The 23,059-nt window shown below is 40.5% G+C and overlaps 1 protein-coding gene across 1 annotated transcript in view; it reads right to left on the bottom strand.

Annotated features, from left to right (window-relative positions):
- ADGRV1 (adhesion G protein-coupled receptor V1) overlaps positions 1–23,059 on the bottom strand; it is a 1,990,932-nt gene that overhangs the window by 1,072,126 nt on the left and 895,747 nt on the right. Inside the window, exon 61 of the mRNA XM_085632468.1 lies at positions 2,438–2,561. Coding sequence (XP_085488594.1) covers positions 2,438–2,561 — 124 coding nt within the window. The remainder of the gene's footprint in view (positions 1–2,437; positions 2,562–23,059) is intronic.

Raw genomic sequence — 23,059 nt, 5'->3', positions numbered from 1 at the left:
AATATTGTTGATTAATGATAATTATACGTCAAATAATTCTGATTTTGTTTATAAAGCATAATGGAATGCCTGCTGTTATATATCAGACAATTATCATACAGCATATAATTTATGGTAAAATGTTAGTTTACTTTTCCAAGGGCATAGGTAAATGCCGTTGATACATTTAATGGTGAATACTACCGAATGAGCTAAAGTACAACACAATCATATGCCATTCTGACAATCCATAGTTTTACATTTATAAACCCTAATGAAAAGAATTGGCATACCCATATAAAACCATGTACGAGTCGACAACAGAGTGGGTGCAGGGAAGTGTGCTGTTGTTACTGAAGTAGGAGAGTATAAAAGTGGAAATAAGTTAGTTTTATTTTAGTCCAAGTGGACATGGGTCACAATTCACCAATCCGAAATCTGTAATATGTTGAAATGGTAATTCCTTATGCCACTTTATGGCCCGGCATGATAGCGTTTCTTCTAAGCTGGTGCTTAAAGGATTTGACAGGCTAGAGGCCTTTGAGAGGACAAAACAGGAATACTGATGACGGATTGATGGGGTTTACTTGGAATTATTTCCAATTAAAACTAGAACAAAGCTTTTTCACAATATTCGCATTTTCAAAGCTAACTACAAAACTGGAGTTTTATTAACTAGAAATACAACACTACATGCCATATTGTAAAATGATTTTGTGTATCTGCGTTCAAGTTAGAGTAAAAGCTTTTCCAAGGGTAAATTCAACTTCTTGAGAAAGAGAACGTTTATCCTCACAAATGGTGTTTTCTAAGGCAAAATTAAGGCAATATGCAGTGTTTACCTGCAAAACTGTGTATTGATGCATGTGGTATCTGTATAGCAGGGACCTAGCCAAAGACAGTAAAGAGCTGTACACAGTCAAAGACAGGCATAAATAGTTAATGATTGATAGGAGAGGTGGCAGGATATTTGATTGTTACTGCATAATGGGCCACATGTACAAAGCATTTTTGTGGTGGCAAAGGTGCTGATTTTACAGAATTGGCCCGTTTGCGAATGCAAAATGACTTTTAAAAATGTACAAAACCCTATTTGCGATTCAGTAACCAATTACGGAATCCCAATTTGGGTTTGCGATTCAGTATTAGGAAGGGGAGAGTTTAGGTAGTCCCTTTCTGATACCGAGTGGTAGTGGTATGAATGAATGTTTTGCGACCAAAATGCAATCGCAAAACATTCGCATTTTACCATCAATGTCAAGTAGGTGATAAACCATTCATAAATGGGAAGGAGTCCACAAGGGATCCCTTCCCTCTTGAAAATGGTTGTAAAATAGTTTTTAAGACCAGGCAGTGGTCCCATGGACCACTGCCTACTTTAAAAAAAATTAAAAGAAAACTTTTCTTTTTGAAATGCATCCCATTTTTTTTTAAGGAAAACTGGATCCATTTAAAATAAAAAAGATTGCTTTATCGAAAAGCAATCACAGACATGGTGGACTGCTGACCCCAGCAGGCCACAATCCCTGTGATTTTTGCGATTCCCAATGTGTCGCAAACTGAGCCTACCTCATTAGTATTCATTAGGTAGGTCAATTTGTGACTTACTGGGACACCCATTTGTACATTGCTGCTCGCGATTATCAAATAGCGAATCGCAAAAATTAGCTATTTGATAATCACAAACACAATTGTGTGCACATGAGGTCCATACTTCTTTAAAGAGGTGCGTCTCCAACTAAAATTTGACTTGTGCTGAGGCAGTCCATTTTGATAAGGGGATGTTGTTCCAGATCCTGGGTGCATAGACTGAAAAGGCCTACAACCTTATTATTATTTTTTTCAAGTAGCTGGAACATCCAGTAAGTTATTCATTTGCGTGCATTCACATTCTGCATTTGTACATTTGGGAGTCAATTTGTTTGCTGATTTAGAGAGATGGAACAACATCGCATTGATAATTGTTATGAGAAGGACTTCTCATTGGCAAAAATTAACCAAACATAAATATGAACGTATATACAAGTCTTAATTGTGGGTATTATAGCTATTTCTATTATTTTATATTCTATTTGTTATGCTCCCCCTATATGTCAATAGACTTAACTGTGGGTTTTACAAATATCTTAACTATTTTATAACTTATATGTTATTTTTTTTAAGTGTTTTTATGCATGATTTTACATTTTGTGTTTGGTTTTATGGCAATTGTCGAAATAAATCTTATTATGTTATGGAATATACAATTGTGTAACCAATTACCATTTTGCATTCCAAATGTTTTGCTGGAGAATACTCCTGAAAAACTGTGAATGTTGCAATTTTCCAGGAGTACTCCAGGAATTCTTTGTGACTCAAGGAAGGTTTGATTATGGGAGCCTGTTTTATACTTTTATGACTGTCCCACTGTGATTTAGACTTACAAGCAGAGATTACCAGTGTTCACAAACTTCCATACCTGATAGTGGCAGTTCCATTGTAAATCCCTGATGGTTCGCCAATGAGAATTTGACTGGACGAGGGAGCAATTGCGACTGTACCCAGTGCTCCCTGGTCCCCCAGCACAATGACGGTGGCAGTGCCTGCAATACCAAAAACATTACCTCATTCTACAATCCAATGGAGTATGAGAAAGACTGATGGTAGCACTGGTTCTGTTATGGTTTGCTCAACGTTGCTTCAGTTACAACTTTTTTATAATATTTTGAATTTTACAAGTGCACAAGCCACTACCAGTCTTACTTGAAATATATGATTTTCACATATCACCAGTGGACAACAGATCTGACACCTGAGGTAAAAGCAGACTTGCAGAGTAACTGTGAAGACAGTTGTACTTTTCAAATATGTTTATTTTGAAGAATTATAGCTACTGTGCACAATCATTTCTTACACATGAACTGATGGCAAGAAAATAAATAGTGTTATTTTTAAAATCAGTTTCAATTAGTAACAGAGCAGTTAAAATACTTTATAAGATACCTAACAAAATAAGCATCTACCAATGCTAGTAAATCGCACACCATGAATGTGAAACTCTGTCCTTGAGATTGTAACGCTATACTGCACTGTAGAGAAAGGAGCATGCTGGCTGTCGATCATCCTTTTCAAAGAGGTTCACCAGAGCACTCCTGGAGAAAAAACATTAAAATAGCAAATATGTGCAAAGCAGAGATAGTATTGAATGATTACTCTTCTCGTTTCATATACAACTGTGGTATTGTGGGTGCAACACCGACGTTTGCTTATTTATCCTTTGGCACCAATAGAAACCACATTGATAGAGATATGTAATTGCCATTTTGAACACGTTATACATAGTGCTAATTGCTGCCGTGTTCTAGCTCTGTACAACTGCAGACAAAAAAAGCTAGCACTTACTACACCAATCATTTGTATTAATTCCAAGAAGCTTACAGGGATGAACAGCGGGGCTTTTGATCTCTGCAACCAGGCATATAACAAATATATTGTAATTGCAAAGACAAGCCATTGTGTTGTTTCCGATCGAAATATCCGTATTGCTTCCAAACGGTGTGAAGAGAAAAGCAATCGACAGGCTGGGATAATCCATGTTTTCCTTATGTTTTTATATGCAGGACATACAAAAGGGAAGTGCTCAATGGACTCTTGTACAGACAAACATATGGGGCACATAGAGGTAATGGTAACATTGGTCCATTTGCTTTTCCAAGCATTTAGCGGTAGGGTCCCAAGCCTGAACTGAATATAAAGTGCTCATGCCTGTGGTGGTTCAATTTCATCCACGTACTTGTCAAAATTAAAACAGGTCTTAACATATAAATATTTCAGAGTTAAAGTGCCACGTGCTACAGTTTCATTACTAGAGGAGTTGATGAAGTCCCAATATCTCTTCTTTAACAAGGGGGCCATTCTATTTGTAATGGAGCCAGGGGCCTCCCACATCATATCCAAGCCTAGGTGATACAGACATTCTCTAACCCTCTTAAACCAGAGCAGTTCTCCTTTTTGTTTTTGTAGGGTTAAAAGTTCCACCACTGCCTCTTTTACATGGATCTCCATATTATTGACCCAAATTCTGACCCAGAACATCAATGCTCTAAGAACAGCAAAGTGTGAAATAGATTTAACTCCTAGGTCGAGACGCAGTGTTAGGATTGGGGTATTGGTTGGACCATTAAGTATAGCCCTAAGGAATTTATATTCTACTACCTCTTGCTTTTTAGTGTTCTCCAAGCCCCACAGTTCGGCGCCATACAGAGCTGCACCCAATCCTTTGGCCTTATGTATCTCGAGTGCATGAGATATTGAACGATTTGTTGAGCATCTTAACCTCCTTGCTATTGCACAGTCCACTAGCTGTAGTGCTGACTCACTCTTTTAAATTTGAGGAGTCCATACTAAGTTATCACAAATTCTGACTCCCAGGTAGTCAAAGACCTTGACCTGTTCTAGTTGTTGGGTACCCAATATCAACTTCCCCTTTGAGCGTTTATAGGGGTTAAAGACCATATATGTAGTTTTAGAGCAGTTGATCTTGAGGCCCCGGTCTTTACAAGCTTCTGCAAACTAATTTAAGGTGTTTTGAATACCCTTCGGAGTCTTAGAAATTAGGAGTGTGTTGTCTGCAAACAACAAGGAGGGTAAGGGACTGCATGCTAGTCTAGGAGGATCGCCTCCACAATCATAACTCTTGAATCAGCCCATTGATGTACAGGGTGAATAAGGTTGGGGCAAGCACACACCCCTGATGTACCCCTTTAGAGATTGTAATACTATTTGAAAGGCTGCCATCTGACTTCCACCTAATTCTTGCGTAATTCTCATCATGCAGGCAAACCAGTAACTGGAGAAGATCATGTGGTAGTTCTAGTTTCCTTAGTGTGGCCCATAGTTTAATGCAATCGATGGAGTCAAAGGCTGTCTTAAGGTCAACAAAAACAACATATAAATTGCCTTTCAGGAGCTTAACTTCCTTCCAAATTAATAGCAAAAATCTAAAAGCTTGGTCTAGGATACTTGTGGATATCCTAAAGCCAGCCTGCAGGTGGGAAATAATGTCATTTTCTTCCATCCAGCTTTGAATACGGAGCAAAATAACTTTACAAAAAGAGTTTCTGGGAGACATCAATAAGACTTATCGTTCTATAATTTGAGGGGTCCCCTTCCTCTCCCTTTTTAAAAATTGGTATAATTTCTGCTCCTTTCCATGTCGGAGGAATATCCCCCCCTCCCTGGATGGCATTAAAAACCATTTGAAACAAAGGGCCCACATTTTGGGCTCAGCTTTGTACAGATCTCCTGGGAGTCTGAGTAAGCCCAGAGCTTTTCCTGCCTGAAGTAGGCTAATTGCTGCTATGATTTCTTTTAGGGAAAACCCTTCAGCAATTCCCTTTGCTGGAGCGAGGGTAACTTCCCCCAGGGCTACCATGGTTTCTTCTTCTAACTCTAGTGTACTTTTTTTAAATTATCTCCCCACACCTGTGGTTGTATATAAAAATCATCTTCACTAACCTGCCTAGCTGAACCTTCAGCAAGTAGGTGCCAGAACGTTTGACTGTCTTTCTGTTTGGAAGTCTCAACCAATGTGCGCCAGTTACTGGCCTCCCAGCTCTTTTTTGCTCCAGCCTGTGCCCTCTTATACAACTTTCTCCTTGCTTTACTACTTCTATTAGGTTAGCCTTTGCTAATCTACAGTCCTCATTGTACCATGGGGCATTACTTTGCTTAGAAGTGTTAAAAATAATAGATTTATAAAAATATTGTTTAATGCTCTTGGACAAATTCTGATAACTAACTAAAATAAGTTCATCTTCATTGTGGTCTAAATCGCTGAGTACCACAAGGGTCTGAGCCACTTCATCATAAATGTTAGGGATTAATTGCCCGTCAGCTACCACACTAGGCCCATTTAATACGTCTATTATTGTTCATTGTAACAATGGGTACTATATTGTTAGAGGTTCGACTCTCGAAGGTTGGAAGACCAGTTAGTTCCAAACTCAGGGCGTTATGGTCACTGTCATCACGGTTTAAAACAGTCATATCCTTGACATAGGACCATATGTCGAGGTCCACCATGATGTAGTCTATCCTGTTTTTTGTACTACCTCTTTTGAAAGTAAACTCCACTGCCTCATCAGCTGGTGTCCTCCCGTTACAGGCACGCACCCCTTGTGTGAGGGTAAGGGACAATACCTGCTGGCCTACTTTAGTGAGTCTTTTAATGGGAGGGTTAAGTAATTTTTTAATACCAAAAGAGTGTGAAAATAATATATACAGGACTAGTGGTTCATAAAACAAAACAATTGTGACACAGCGAATCAATCTGAAGTTCCTTGAGAACCCTCACTCACCAACATAGTTGGTGACATGCTTCATCATGGGGTTCTCCTGGGGGTACCTTGTGTACCTCCAGTGTGCTTCGACGCTATGTTAAGGCGGAGCAACAAGATCAGACTAAAAGGATAGTGATTATCAGTGAAAAAAGGGGAAAATTTTAAAATGTCAAGATTCATCCACCGATATATTTAATTGTGATGAAGCTTAGACGTTAAAAACAGTGAAGGATGTGTAATCCTGACTATTAGTGGGTCAGATACATCCAGTTACGGTCATATTGGTCGACATGTTTCGGCTTCTAATGTTTGATTCACAAAGCTTTCTTCAGGACCTAACCAGAAAAACCAAAAAATCCACCAGGGCGGTATAAGCTTACTAAAGCCTATCCTGACCTCAGGTGTAAGGAACCGATACACTCACGGTTTTCGTTATGTGCCTTCCGCAATTCCGAAAGGATACCTGTAAGGAAATAATGACACAAATGCAATGCATCAACATGTGACTATCATCTGTGTGTTACTTTATGCCAGGAACAAATTAATGCAGTGTCTATCGAGGGACAAGGAAATCAATTTAATTTCGTTATTCCCACAGGCTGTGCTCTAACACCGTATTCGAATGAAAAATCCATAAATGATAATTGCATTATGAATAACGAAGTGGACCTAGATTTTAGGAAATACTCAGTTGGACGCTTCGACCAACGAGTCATTGAAAAATTAAAGTTACCAAACCAGTGTGATAACGATAAAAAGGCACTGATGACCAAATAGTCCTGTATATATTATTTTCACACTCTTTTGTTGTTACTTTTGATTATTATAGGGGGACTAAGAGTGTGGCTTAACCCTCTCTCTCTTGTTGTTCGAATTAGTTTCTACCCATTAAAGATAATGGGGTAACCCAGTAGCCCTCAGAACCTGGGCATAATAGTGAAAGCAAAAGACATTGGTTCTGTCTGGAAGTAGGCAAACTTATTTGGGCATGTACTGAATACACTGAAGAACCGCAGGGTACACACACAGAAAAAAGGAACAGAAATGAATTCGTGTTACTGGATGGATTTATATTACTTATTATGTGGAAAACACCGAAGTGTTTACAGGGTGACCCAACCAGAAAGCACATACAAAATTAAACAATTAGTGAAACAATGTGTACTTGAACAAAAATCACATGTAACAAATATATACAGTAGACAGTACATAGAAATACTAAACGATCAGATCCAGCTTGAAGTACATAAACCACTATAGGCTATAATTTCCTTATTCTGTATGTGGATTTGCACGGAAGCATAGGACAAGTAACGTCGACGTTTCGACCCAATATGGTGGTGCCAATTAGTATGCATCAAAGGGGGTCTTCATCAGGACAAGGGATAGGTTGGGAACCTGTAAGCGCAAAGAATTTGGTGTCAGAGCAATGTGTGTGTCACATGACAAGGAATTGGTTAAATTATTGGGTCGAAACGTCGACGTTACTTGTCCTATGCTTCCGTGCAAATCCACATACAGAATAAGGAAATTATAGCCTATAGTGGTTTATGTACTTCTCTTTGCTGACTCGTCAATAGCACAGACTATATCACAGACGAATGAATGGGACAAATTAACTGAACAAAAACGTAGTCGCATCCGCACAATCCTACATGGAACCATACTTACAGAATATCTACGTAACAATGTGGCTCCTAAAGGCTTATTGGTCTCAAATGCACCCCGGATTTTTTTGGAAGACCCTGTCTTCAGGAGGGATTGGGCCCAAATCGTGTGGCACTGCACGCGCGATTGGCTTGTTCTCATCATCAAAACAGCGCTACGACTTTCTGAGGCCCTTATGGTGGAAATCCAGTTAACTGAAACACATTTCCGTACTACCTTGACCGGCTATAAAAAGAAACTGGATGAGCTCAATAAGGAGATCAATGAGTATAAAGACACATTAACACAGTCCAAAGCTCAGAAGTTTCAGAAGGATCTGAAACGTTTCTCTTATGTTAAAATCTATCCATATGCTAGCCCTGACTACACACCGCCGATACCTAGTAATGACCAATCTGAGACCACGGATGATAACGATTCATTCTCAAGCGGGTCAAGTACTGACAGTACCAAGTCTAGACAGTGGGGCAGGGGTAGAAACAGACCTCATCAGTACCAACCTTTTTGGCAACAACCTCCCTCTAATCAAGGCAATTTGGGTTATCAAAACCATTTCCAACCACCCCAATTCCCAATGATGGGCTGGAATCCGGGCTTTGTCCCGCTTCCTCCTTTTCCTCAACCCTCATTCCGTCCTCCTTTTTTGGACAGAGGACGACGTGGGCGAGGGAGAAGAAGAGGGCGCAACCAGGTTCATTGGGAACAAGAGGAGAACATGGGGAACAACACACGCAGCAAAGGTGCAGCCAACAACCTAAAAGTTTAGTCACCAACTTATCCTCAGTGGTCCTTACTCAGAGTGAGAGTGATGTCCTTGAGAGAGGTTTAGGTTTTGTCCCCACTGCACGTTTTGACCGGTTCAAGTTGCACTGTGAACTGTCTGAGTTTTTTAGAAAACTTAAACTGAAGTTCTTTTTTGAAAGAAATCAATCTGAAGTCCTTGCAGATCATCCGAGCGATACTGGTTTACGTTTGAAATCAACATTCATACCCCCACCACATACAATACCAGCAGAGATAACTGCGTTTGAACAAGCAGTTTTTAATGATGTGGAATCCTTTCAGGATCAAGGGACCTTCAAAAACATGAGTTCCGTTGACTTTCAGGCACTCCAGTCATTACGATCTAATGCCCTTATCGTGATTAAACCAGCAGATAAGGGGGGTGGGATTGTAATTCAGAACAGTATTGACTATGACCTTGAATGTAAACGTCTGCTTGATAACCCTAAGAATTACATTCCACTAACCACAGATCCTTCCAACTCTTTGAGGGCCACCATATGCAACCTTGTGGAACATGCTGAATGTAGAGGTTATATTAGTAAGCACGAAGCAGACTTTCTGACGAAGGGTAAAGGTATAGTGCCCTACTTCTACACCCTACCTAAGACCCACAAGAACAAATCACCTCCACCAGGTCGCCCAATAGTATCGGGCATTGGCTCTCTTTTAGAGCCTCTATCTATTTACTGTGATTATTTTTTAAAACCAATAATCCAGAATACTGTCACCTATCTGAGGGACACAAAAAGTTTTTTGGCATTCCTACAAGACTTGAGAGTTGATAATGATAATACCATTCTTGTATCATTAGACATTGAGAGTCTTTACACTAGTATTCCCCAGGACGATACCATCAAGGTCATTGGGGAATCTTTAGACTCTATAAACTGGACTTTTCAAACACCTAAAAGCTTTGTGATTGATTGTGCTACTCTAGCACTCAAAAAGAAATTTTTTGAATATCAAGGTACATTGTACCTCCAGTGTACGGGTACTTCTATGGGCAGCACATTTGCGCCGAGTGTGGCAGGACTATATGTTTACGACTTTGAGCGCAAACATATTCTGGACCCTACCAATCCTTTCTCTTCTTACCTCTCTTTTTGGAAGAGATATATAGATGATATTTTTATCATCTGGCAGGGCCCTGAGAATATCCTACGCAACTTTTTTGCGTGGATTAATACACGTGACCCCAATTTGCTATTTACTTACACATTTGATAGCAATGAGATGATTTTTCTGGACGTGATTGTGTCTAAGGTCAATGGTTCTCTATTGACCAGAACATATCACAAACCCACAGCTAAAAACAACCTTCTTACATTTTCAAGCTTTCACCCACGACCATTACGGGAAAACCTACCGTATGGACAATTTTTACGGATCAGACGTAATTGTAGTAATCTGTCTGATTTCCGTACGCAGTCTAAGGAACTCACAGAGAAACTGCACCAAAGAGGGTATCCTGATAAGATTTTGACAGCCAGCTGTAAGAGGGCCAGAAATCAACCACGTGAAAATCTATTACGTGATTATCCCAAACCACCTAAAGACATTCCACTCACTTGTGTGACAACTTATAATGCTGCCTCCAATATCATCTCCAAATCCATCAAAAAACACTGGCGAATTTTGGAGATTAACAACATCAAATGGGAAAAACCTTTATTCGCATATAAAAAGGCTACCAGTTTAAAGGACTCCCTTGTTCACACTAGACCACGGAATTCCAACACGCCTAGTGAAAGATCTATCCTCAATGCGTGGGGTCTACCACCCGTCCTTGGCCATTTCCCTTGCGGGTCGTGTAGCATTTGCTATCTCACCTCTACCACAAAAACTCTGACCCTGGAAACAGGGAAGATCTGGACGCAAAGGAGTCACACCAATTGTAATACTGCTGATGTAGTATACTTAATCACATGTCCTTGCGATCTGAGATATGTGGGGATGACTACGCGAAAGGTGAAGTTACACATTGGTGAACATCGGAGTAATATCCGATGTAAGAAAAGCACTACGAAACTTACAGAACATTTTTTGCGTTTTAACCACACGGTGGATGATCTGCATTGGACCATCATTGAACAGGTGAATCCAGTGATTTTGTTCGAAAAGGAGCAACGCTGGATTTACCGTCTTTCCACACATCTGACCGGTCTTAATGATAATATCCCGTGGGGCACGGTTTTGAGACGCAAATAAACTATCATTAGCTAGCACTTTTGCCTATTTAGCTCCCAGGCATATTATTAATAAAAGCATTTTATGCCCTATTAACTTTCATGGTTTTGATTAGGACCGCTTACACAACTGTTGTTTTCGATCCTCGTCATTACTTGTTCACTCGAGGGTTCATGATGGTGATGACACTTCCTTACACTATCATGTATCGTATTAACAACTTTGATTTCCCTGTGCAATCTTGGATGTTATTCACAACACTGATTACCCACCTAAATCACTTTGATTATGGACTGTCCCTAGTCTGTGATGTTGTCTGTCTGTTTTCAAAATCGAGTAAAGCTTTGAACTACGTATTCAACATTCAACGGTCTAGTCTTTCCTAACCTTTCTAGCAGTCCGTTGTTTGTGTTCTCTTTTGCCGGAACCGGATTTCCGGTCAGCATGGAGTTTTCTCCTACTTTAACCGTCATGACTACATTGTCGCTGACTCCAGGCTCGGTGGTTTTACGTAGGTTTAAGAGCCAGGCAGTGGACTTGGAAGATGTGAGTACCACAGACGGTTCTTTTACTATCGTTTGGCTCTTTGTTAAATGCCGACTTGACGGAGCAACTGAGGGGCTTTCGGATTAAATACATCCTTTCCGTTTTGTGTCCCCCACAGTTGTCCTGTAGTCCCGCCACCCACCTTTTTGCCTAAGGAGTACAGCACCATTTTGTACACATGTGAGTGCCTTTTATTTTCCATTCTAATTCATTTGGTCATCAGTGCCTTTTTATCGTAATCACACTGGTTTGGTAACTTTAATTTTTCAATGACTCGTTGGTCGAAGCGTCCAACTGAGTATTTCCTAAAATCTAGGTCCACTTCGTTATTCATAATGCAATTATCATTTATGGATTTTTCATTCGAATATGGTGTTAGAGCACAGCCTGTGGGAATAACGAAATTAAATTGATTTCCTTGTCCCTCGATAGACACTGCATTAATTTGTTCCTGGCATAAAGTAACACACAGATGATAGTCACATGTTGATGCATTGCATTTGTGTCATTATTTCCTTACAGGTATCCTTTCGGAATTGCGGAAGGCACATAACGAAAACCGTGAGTGTATCGGTTCCTTACACCTGAGGTCAGGATAGGCTTTAGTAAGCTTATACCGCCCTGGTGGATTTTTGGGTTTTTCTGGTTAGGTCCTGAAGAAAGCTTTGTGAATCAAACATTAGAAGCTGAAACATGTCGACCAATATGACCGTAACTGGATGTATCTGACCCACTACTAGTCAGGATTACACATCCTTCACTGTTTTTAACGTCTAAGCTTCATCACAATTAAATATATCGGTGGATGAATCTTGACATTTTAAAATGTTCCCCTTTTTTCACTGATAATCACTATCCTTTTAGTCTGATCTTGTTGCTCCGCCTTAACATAGCGTCGAAGCACACTGGAGGTACACAAGGTACCCCCAGGAGAACCCCATGATGAAGCATGTCACCAACTATGTTGGTGAGTGAGGGTTCTCAAGGAACTTCAGATTGATTCGCAGTGTCACAATTGTTTTGTTTTATGAACCACTAGTCCTGTATATATTATTTTCACACTCTTTTGTTGTTACTTTTGATTATTATAGGGGGACTAAGAGTGTGGCTTAACCCTCTCTCTCTTGTTGTTTGAATTAATTTTTTAATACACCAGGCTTGCTCTTCTTCCTGCACTAGTTCTTGAATATACTCCACTAGCTCAAAGGTTATGTTAAAATCCCCAGCGAGAATGAGAGGGGGGCCTCCATTGCATTTCTCTAAATAGTCAGCTAACATTGGTATTGTTTCTGAGGGCTTGTATTGGCTACTGAACCTATTATAAATGTTAATCAATCTAAATTCAACACTCCTTTTTGGCCATGACAAATCAATACCAAGAGTCTCCTGAGAATCTACTTTCAGGTTCTTGATTCTACAGTTCAACGTTGTCCTGACCCATATTATTAACCCTCCCACGGGTCGTCCCATCTTTGTTGGTCTGGCTTCTATGCTAAATGTGGTAAACCCCACCCTGTATACCTGCTCTATCATCCAGGTTTCTTGAAATAAGCATGTATGGTGATTATCCACCATCCTACCCCATTCCGGATCACTTAGTTTAGATCTAATACCGGCAATATTCCATGAGATTATCTGTATGGCTTGGTTGTTATGCTCGCTTTCCCGTTGCCATTGACTCAGTATAGAGTTACTATCTGGGATCTTTCGACGGTATTGTGCCTTATGAGTGGGATGATAGCTAACTCCTTACCCACCGTATTGTCAATTACTATGTTTCCCTCAGCATGAGTTATTATAGCTGCACTATCTACCCGGGCCCCACTCCCTCGATTTAGTCAGTCAGGGCTATCTAAATCGGTGAGAGCTTCAAATCAATTACTGAGTTCCAGGGGGAAGTGGACTTGCCTTCTTAATGGATTATAGGATGTGTGAACAGTTTGGAGAAAATTCAATATGGTTTGGTTAAGATGCCTTTGGAAGAAACCAAGGGGCATTAACTCAATATTATATTCTAATTTCTGGCTGGGTTGTTTCCTCCAGCTATTGAGTAGTGTCCTTGCTAGGTCTGGTGATCTACAATTAATCACAACACAATCTCCCTTTGCTGTCTTCCGTAGGGGGCCAACCCAGTGCACTCTACGTGTGTACATGCTATCTTGAGAGCTGGAGCTGGTGAAATCAGTATTCTGTGTGAGCCAGTAACACGCCTTATTCTTTAATTGAGTAAAATGTTATTTTTTCTCTCCTCTAAGTGGTGGTACGTTAGTTAAAATCACCACGTAGGGGCAGCAGTTTGGAGGGAGGTGAAGAGTTACATCATTATGGCTTCCTTCGCATAAAGGAGCGTCATTCGATTGTGTATTGAACTGCCTAAGTGGGACCGAGTCTTTCATATTTCATGTCAAACTGGTACTAGCGGTACTAGTAGGACCTGCGTCTCCATTGTGATTTTGTTGCCTAATATTGCCCCTACTGTTATCTACCAGTTTGGCCTGGTTGCTCGTTTGATCACTAGCCTTCACTGAAGAATGCACTAGATTACCATGGTGCCTTTCAGCTTTATTGCTAACTTTCCTGTTAGCTTCACCCCCTTTATCATCATCTCGTTGGCTTTCAGACCCAGAGTTTGATGGGCCACTGTTAATTGATTCCCTATTTTGAGATGAAAGTATCTTTTGTACACATCCCACGTTATTTTCTAGTTTCTCAAGCGTATTCAGGATGAGTAATATTCTTTTTTGCATTATATCATTGAAACCATCCATGAGGATCTTGATGTCTTGTGGGGATAAGATTATAGGGGACCAAACCATGGAAGGGGGGTTTGTTTCAACTGGTGACACAACAATAGACCTGCTACTATCCCCAGTAGGGGCCAGTCTCTGTTTCCTCTTTGATCTGGTGTTTACTATTGATTCAGGCTCTAGGTGTTTAAGCTTCCTCTTTCTTTTAGCCGGGGGACCAGGTACCATTGAATTTTGGGATTGATGCGAGGGCAGCTCAGGGCAAGCTAAGTCATTTGTCATATCTCCTAAAATATGACTCTCTGATACAGTTGCCCTTTTTTGCCCATCTGTAGTTACAACCTGGTTCAAACATATATCAGGGACCCCCTCTATTGATAAACGTCGTTGGACTACAAGTATTTCCTTATCTATAGCCTTTGCAGCTCTCGTCAAAAAACTATCAAGGGTTGAGTTTTGCATAGCCATTGGTGTGCCCTCCCTCTCATCCATCCGCCTTACTTTAGCCATGGTCCAATAATGCTCAAGTCAGGGAAAAATAGAGGAAAGTTAAATGTCTTACGTGCCACTTGATAGTCTTCCCCAAAGTCCTGATGACTCACTGACAGCTGTTCCGGAAGGAAGTGAGCGTTGGAATTTTAACCAGTAGGTAAGACTTAGTGAGTGGGCCCAGCCCAGCCTTATCTGGGCTTTGACGGGCCTGCCCTTGGCCCGGGCTTTGTCCGGGCGTGGCATGGGCACGCCCGCGTGCGTCCCACGCTGCGGGAGCCCTGGCCGGATGATAAGCAACTCCTGGCACTAATGGAGCATGATGGCAGTGTCCTCGCCGCTATGCAGGCTGGAAGATGTAGTTTCCCTTCTCCCACCATGGTGATGTGTGCAGGTGAGCAAACGGGCTTCTATGCGGCCCCCCACAGTCTCCACAAAGATGCTGCTTGGCGGTGATGTCTGCAGATGGGCAAACTGGCTTCTCTGCGTCCCCCCCGCAGTCTCCATGAAGATGCTGCTTGGCTGTACTGGTCTCATTTTATAGCATTGAGGCATTGGATCATGTAACTTAATCTATGCACTTTGTGGGTTATTCATGTCATATTAACATGCTTCAAAATGGCCGCCACTCTTTCCCGTGCTTTGCTGCATTATGTGCCAGAAGTCCTTCTTTTGTGTTATTTCACTACTATGTAATGCACTCTTCAGTATCTACTTGTTGTGTGATCAAGGCAGTTTCTGCTGCCGAAACGCGGTGCAATTGAGTAAACTTTGCACTTGCAAACTCATTCCAAGTGTGCGCTTTATTGGACTTTTTCATCGGGATTCAGATGTCAGGCTGTAGTTCCGCCAGCTCTGCGCACCACCTGACAATGGGCTCAATCCCGGAAGGAACTCTCGCTTGCTTTGATCTATATATATATCACAGGAAACTGTTCCAGCCCCGCAAAACAAAAGCGAGCAGGGATCTGCTGGTGAAGACCTCTTAACAAACATCCGTTTAGAAATGGATCAGGAACACATCAAATTGAAGTGCAAGGTGCATATTTATTGGAAAGCACATCAAAATCCAAAGATTAGTCAGACATAGTGCCCGCCACTGACGCGTTTCACTCGCATCCGCGAGTTTGATCACAACGCGTTCGAGGACGAGAAGTGCTAAATACAAAAAGATGCATTATATCCTGTGAAGAGGTGACTACAACGTGCATAGCAATCGATGACAGACTTGAGAAACTACATGCCGGGAAACTACCAACAGTTCATTATACAGGCAACATTGTATATTTAAAAGTTGTGTCCGCAAATAATCACTTAAAATGTAATAACAGAAAATCACATTGCCAGTCATAATCCCACATAAACTGTACATTGTAAACTCAATACATCTTCAAAAATAGCCAACATGTATGTGCATACTGCCTATTCATGATTCAATCGATTCCTCCGGCATGTATCAGTCAAATATCAGTGCATTCTTGAATACATGCAACAATATGCAAATGACCACAATAATCCAATACATGGGCAGTTATAAAAACACATTATTATACCTTCAAAAATCTTGAAAGGACATTAGCTAAAGTGCAAATGCAGCCTTGAATATTACAGTACTGAATATATAGTAAAAGCCACTGATAAAGTGTAAGTGCACTGGAGTATCAGAGAATCATGTAATAAAATACATAAAATAATGTGCAGGAGATCCAACTTGGACAGTTAGAACAGCTTATAGGCACATAAATTATTTATATTGGGATCAAAAACTGTGCAAATGAGCGTATAAATAACCAATGTGCAAAATACCGCAGATTTGAATATATGCCCTAAATGTATCAAAATGAGAGCTGTCTGGTCTAACATTCGACATAATTGCCTCATAAGTCTATACGTGCTCTAATGCCTAATGTGTAAAAAATTGTGCAAAAAACATCTCAAGTTTAAATACCAAAAATTGAAATAGCGAAGCTGATAAGGTTTGTTCAAGCCTGAACAAACAGTCCTAAAATGCCATTAAGTGCCAGACGACAAACAAAGAAATACATAGTAAAATACATATTTACACAAGATGGACTGCATCTCAGCAGCATTCGTCTCTCAATTAGAAAACAAACACTAGAGAAAAAGGCTTAATATGCTGTATGGAAATCGGAATTCACCTAGTGCATCATAAAAAATTATGTAGGTCCTTGCTGTTGTCGAGGTCTTTGGGCATTTTGGTGTCGAAGGACAGTATAAAGTGAGTCTCCAATTGGCGGAGAGTTTTTTCACGATTCCCACCCCGTCCGGAAATGGGAACTGCCCCTAGAACTGTGTATTCGAAATCCTTGAGTTTATTGTCATGAAGCAATTTAAAATGCCTAGCCACTGGACAATTGGGATCCGAGTTGACAATGGCCCTCACATGCTGTAAAATACGCTTGTGAACGGGGAGTTTCGTACTCCCGATGTAATCAAGACCACAAGTATAGCGGAGTTTGTATATTGCAAATTCAGTACGGCATGTCAAATATTCCTTTATAGGAATTCTTTTGTTGTTAAATGCCGTAGTGTAATCAACACTGTTTGTAGCAAAGGTGCAGGCGCAGCAAGAATCACACTTAAAAAAGCCCCTTTTGGCCAACCAAGTGGTTTTAGGAATAACTTCTGGGCTTGATTTAACAAGTGCATCCCTCATAGAGGGTGCTCTTCTGAATGTAATGGCGGGTTTTTCTGGCAAAAGTGATTTAAGTGTAATGTCTGTTAATTCAATAGGCCACTGTGAATATATGATGTTACGTATCCTGCTTTCCTGCTGACTAAAGGTGGTGATAAATCTTACATTCTTTTTGTCAGTCAGGATTAGATGAGGCAAGAGATACTGCCTGATCTTTTTTACAAATAAGTAGTTCCTCCCTAGATGGCAAATTGGCTTTACTAAGTGCTTGGTTCAAAATTTCTCTTGTGTAACTTCGCTCAAGGAAACGAAGAAAAGCCTCATTTTGACATAAAGTACATTCTGATTTCTCACTGCAGATACGGCGAATTCGAAGGAATTCGCCGTACGGAATGCTACGAATTGTATGGTGGGCACTATCTGCATGCAGAATAGAGTTCCCTGCCGTGACTTTGCGATGTAGTTTGGTATGTAGTTTGCCCTCTCTGACATACAAAGACACATCAAGAAATTCGATATTAGAATCATCGATATTAGCAGTAAATCTCAAATTCAAATTGTTGACATTGATGGAATCAACAAACTCACTGGCTGAGAGTCTGCTCCCCTTCCATGTCATACAAATATCATTGATGTAGCGCCAAAAGTACATTACATTGCTACCCCATTCTGTCTGATAATTCGTCCTGAGGACATGCTCTTCCCACCAGCCCACATGCAAGCATGAATACCTGGGAGAGAAGCATGCTCCCATCGCAGCACCTCTCAGCTGCTGGTAGATTTCAGTGCCAAAGAGAAAATGGTTATTGTGGAGGCACAGTTCAATAATTTTCATCAGCATGTTATTATGCTCTCCCATTCCTATTCCTCTTTCTGAAAGATAGTGATTGACAGCTGACAGACCGTCTGTGTGGTTAATGCTAGTATATAATGAATCGATGTCCATTACAACTAGTAGGCAGTCAGGTTGCCATGCTACGTTCTTGATTTTATTCAGAAAGTCAGGCGTGTCTTTAACAAACGATGGTAAAGCAGAGACAAATGACTGAAGAAAATGGTCCACATACTTGGAGATTTTTTCCATAAGACTTTTCTGTGCATATATAATAGGCCTGCCGGGAATAGGAACTGTTTTCTTGTGTACTTTCGGCAGAAAATACAAAGTTGGTATTACAGGAAATTCCACTTTTAAAAAATTCAGCTCATCTTTGGTTAATAGGCCACATCTTTTCCACTGCATCAAGCATTGAGTCACCTTCTCTTGGACCATGCGCATTTCTTGTCTGGAGGATTTTCTATAGCAAGATATATCGGCTAAATGTTGATTGGCTTCTGCAAGATATTGGTCTTTGTGCCATAACACAACATTACCGCCTTTATCAGACTTATTGATTACAATGTCATGTTTTTCCTTTAGTTTGTTCATCAAGGTATGATATTGATTGTTTTTGAAGTTCCTGCTTTTGTGCTTGGAATTGACATTTAGGTTTAGTTGTTTTAACTCATCAATTACTCTTTCACTGAAAATGTCAACAGCATCTCTTTGCATTAGAGGTTGGAAAGTGGATGATGAACGAAACGGACTTGATGCTGGCAAGTTGGTATTAATGCCCATATCTGATAGCTCCTCTTGAGTGGACACAATGTGACCAGTGTCGGGTTCTGTGTCAGAGAGTTGATGGACAATTTGGAGAAACGGAACATCCCTTACTTGTAGAGCCACGTTAGTAGTGGTATCAATTAATGTTGCAGGAACTGAGGGAGAATATTTGTTGAGTTGGAAGAATTTCATCAACTTGATCTTCCTGATGAATTTGAACATGTCTATTCACGTTTGATTATAAGATAACGTGTTAGTGGGACAGTAAGTAAGACCTAGATTGAAAATTTGGATTTCCACATTCGTAAGTTTTTCATCGGTCAGATTAATTACTGTTTTGTTGGGAATGTATTTTAATTCCTTCATTTCTTTCCCCTGTACCTTCTGTTGGAACCTCTTGAGGCATTTGACCCACCTCTCCCTCCTGCTTAGGTTGAGATTTGTTCTTGTTGCCCTTGCTGTGGATGAGGATTTCTCGGTCGCAAGTTTTGTCTTAAACCTCTCTGATAAAATTCAGTTCCCCAGCTGGTGATATTTTATTAATTTTCATTGCCGTGACATTGAGCATTGTCCGTCCGTTATCATCTGAATGTTATGTTATTAAGATTTCTAGAGCGCTCTGCTACCCTGAGGTGTCCTGGCGCTATACGCTACCTACCTAAGAAGAAGCTGAAAAACAGTGGTCTCGAAAAGTAGTCTAGGCAAATAACCAGGTTTTTAGTCCCTTCCTAAAGGGGAGAAGTTCTGTAGAACTGTGGAGATAAAAAGGAAGATTATTCCATGCCTTAATGGCGCAATGACGAAAACTTCCCCCACCCCAGCTGGCTTTATTAAAGCGTCGGAGGAAGGCAAGTCTGGAATGCAGGGAGCGCAACGCCCTCCTTGGCACGTACCACTGAATGGAATGTCTCAGGAAATCAGGGCCCATGCTATTAACAGCTTTAAAAACAATACACATGGCTTTAAACTGAATCCGAGATGTCACAGGAATCACTATTGGAAGTCAGGGAATCAATATCTGAGTTTATAGTAACGGTTGGGTTCGCACTAGAAATATCTGCCCCAGCTTCTGGTATTTGGCTGGTAAGAGCTTGGCGCTTCTAATTATCAAACTTTTTAGAGAACGGTAAAATCCGTCCTGTTGTATAATCATTGAGGTTATATATATATATATATATATTCACTGAAAAAACCATAGGTTTCACACACGTTATAGTTAGGAATTAGCATTTAAAAAACCTTGCAAATTCACTTAAAAAACCATAGGTTTCACACATGTTATAGTTAGCTGTACATTTCACTCGTAAAAAACCAATGAAATTCCACGTTATAGTTAGATCAGGTAACTATAACTTGCGCGCCCACAATAAACTGCTGATGACGTCACATATTACATCACTCATGACATGGTCAGTGACATCACTCATGACATCAATGATGACATCTGAAATGACACATTGTGGATTGCGGTCGCGCAAGTTATAGTTACCTGATCTAACTATAACGTGGAATTTCATTGGTTTTTTACGAGTGAAATGTACAGCTAACTATAACATGTGTGAAACCTATGGTTTTTTAAGTGAATTTGCAAGGTTTTTTAAATGCTAATTCCTAACTATAACGTGTGTGAAACCTATGGTTTTTTCAGTGAATTTGTACGTTTTTTTAAATGCTAAGTTATGTATTTATTTTTTATTTTTTTTTCTGGTTTTTCACCATGCGCACACCCTGCGCGCACGGTGCGCTTCGCGCACCGAGCGCCCACGTTGCGCAGTTCATACCGTGCGCGCCTCGCCTTTTTTTACACAGTAACAATTTTTTTTTCTCCCTTGCAGGTCCTTCAATTTATTTAATAAATGTGATTGTTATTTCGTTTTTTTAAAAAAAAAATTTTTTTGCCGTGCGCGTACGGTAAGCTTACCGTACTCGCACTCCGCGATTTTTTTTAAAAATTATTAAATGTATTTTTCGTACTTTTTGGTCCTTCGTGGACCCCCTGACAAACGCTAGGGGGTCTGCAACTCTCTTCGTTGCCCCCTTTTCACGTTATCCACCTTTGTTTTTCAGTGCGAGAGACAGAAAATGGCAGCCGACACTTTCTGATTTCGACCGATTCGAATGTTTACAGTCATGTAACCACCAATCTGAACTGAGCTCGCGCACGGCACCGTACGCGTACGGTAAGCTTACCGTAAGCGCACGGAGCGCGCTTACAGATATATATATTGATTTAAATGCTATTTTCTCAGGACCTACTGAACAGATTTACACCAGACCTGCAAAAGGCACATCTCTGACCTGAGGACTACCTCTCTGCCAAATTTCAAGTAATTCTGTTCAGCCGTTCGGGCTGTAGCTCGGACTAAAGGTCCTATGGGAAAATGCATGGGGAAAACGCGTTTTGGGACCCCCCTTTTTTCTCAGCCCCCGCTTGACGAATCCCCCCGAGACTTTCAGGGTAGGAGCAGAGCGGAGCGCCCCACCTATTTTGATAATTTCGCGAGGATTCGTCAACCGGCGCCAAAGTTATTCCAAATAGAATGTTGCGGATTTCCTATGGAAACACGGTCGTAACTATAACTATCTACTGGCGACCGCCAGTAGATAATATATATATATATATATATATATATATATATATATATATATATATATATATATATTATCTACTGGCGGTCGCCAGTAGATAGTTATAGTTACAACCTAGTTTCCATAGGAAATCTCAAAATTCTATTTTGAATAACTTTGGCGCCGGTTGACGAATCCTCGTGAATTTTTCAAAACTAACGGGGCGCTCCGTTCAGCTCCTACCCTGAAAGTCTCGGGGTGATTCGTCAAGCAGGGGCAGAGAAAAAAGGGGGGTCCCAAAACGCGTTTTCCCCATGCATTTTTCCATAGGACCTTTAGACACAGCTACAGCCCGAACGGCTGAACAGAATTACTTGAAATTTGGCAGAGAGGTAGCCATAAGGTCAAGGAAGTGCCTTTTGCAGGTCTGGTGTAAATCTGTTCAGTATTTCCTGAGAAAATAGCATTTAAAAGCATATATATATGTGGGCGGAGCCTAACCACACATCTCATCCTGAGATCTGATTGGCTGTCAGCACTTCATCCAAGAAGTGTTGGCCGCCATCTTGGGACCAATATACATGATAGCACCTCATTAAAAAGCATTGCAGTTAATAGAAGGTTTTAAGACTTTAGTTACATTATAAATCATTTGTTGATGGTACCATACTCATTTTAGGAATTGTGGTATGTTCTAAGGTGATTTCACCATGTGAAAAAGCCTTCTGCTGGGATATCATGATTGAGAGAAAAATATGTTCTCATGCTTTTACCACAGAGGTTTGGAAGGTGATCTATAAGCTAAACTGAGAGCTTATTTTCTGTAAATTCACATTATCTTTCTCAGTCATGTGAGAATGAAGTCTGACATTCTCAGTAAAACATGTACATCCAACAAGGGCAGAGACTGTCAGTTGATTCCTTTGTGTTCTACTGCAGCTTCCCAGAGTGTTCCAAAGAACTACTAGAGCGCTAACAGTCCTACTTATGATAAACGTATGGCACACCTGAAGCCATCTTGCTTGGATTAAAGTGGTAACTCTTAAAACATTTAATTTAAAAAGGAACAAAATGAGGGGGTTCATTTTTCCATAAAAAGTATGATTAGTGCTGCAGAAAGAAAAATTAGGGCACATTTTGAGTGACTTCTCAAATCCTCTTCTATTTCATAAAAAAATTCTGACATGCAGACTGAAACATGCACTTTCAATACCAGCAGCAGTTTTCCCTGGTGAGCAGTAGCTTTACTACAGTGATCTAATGAGCAAAAAGAGTGCTAACATTCTGAATTTATGGCAAATGTGTGACACATCTGAATGCCTTCTTGATGGAATCAAAGTAAAAAACTGAAAGTATTTCCTACTGAGGAGACTGCAGTAAATGAGGAAATTAGGAAACTTCATAACAAATAAGTCTCCCAAGATGGCCACCAGAGACAAAAGAGCCCAAATGTAGCCCAAATATCACCCAGATGTAGCCCAAGTATAGCCCAATGACAGAATGTCCCAGAATG

The sequence above is a fragment of the Triturus cristatus genome, chromosome 2_1, assembly GCF_964204655.1.
Source record: "Triturus cristatus chromosome 2_1, aTriCri1.1, whole genome shotgun sequence".
Lineage (NCBI taxonomy): Eukaryota > Metazoa > Chordata > Amphibia > Caudata > Salamandridae > Triturus > Triturus cristatus.
This window is presented reverse-complemented; position numbering and strand designations above follow the sequence as displayed.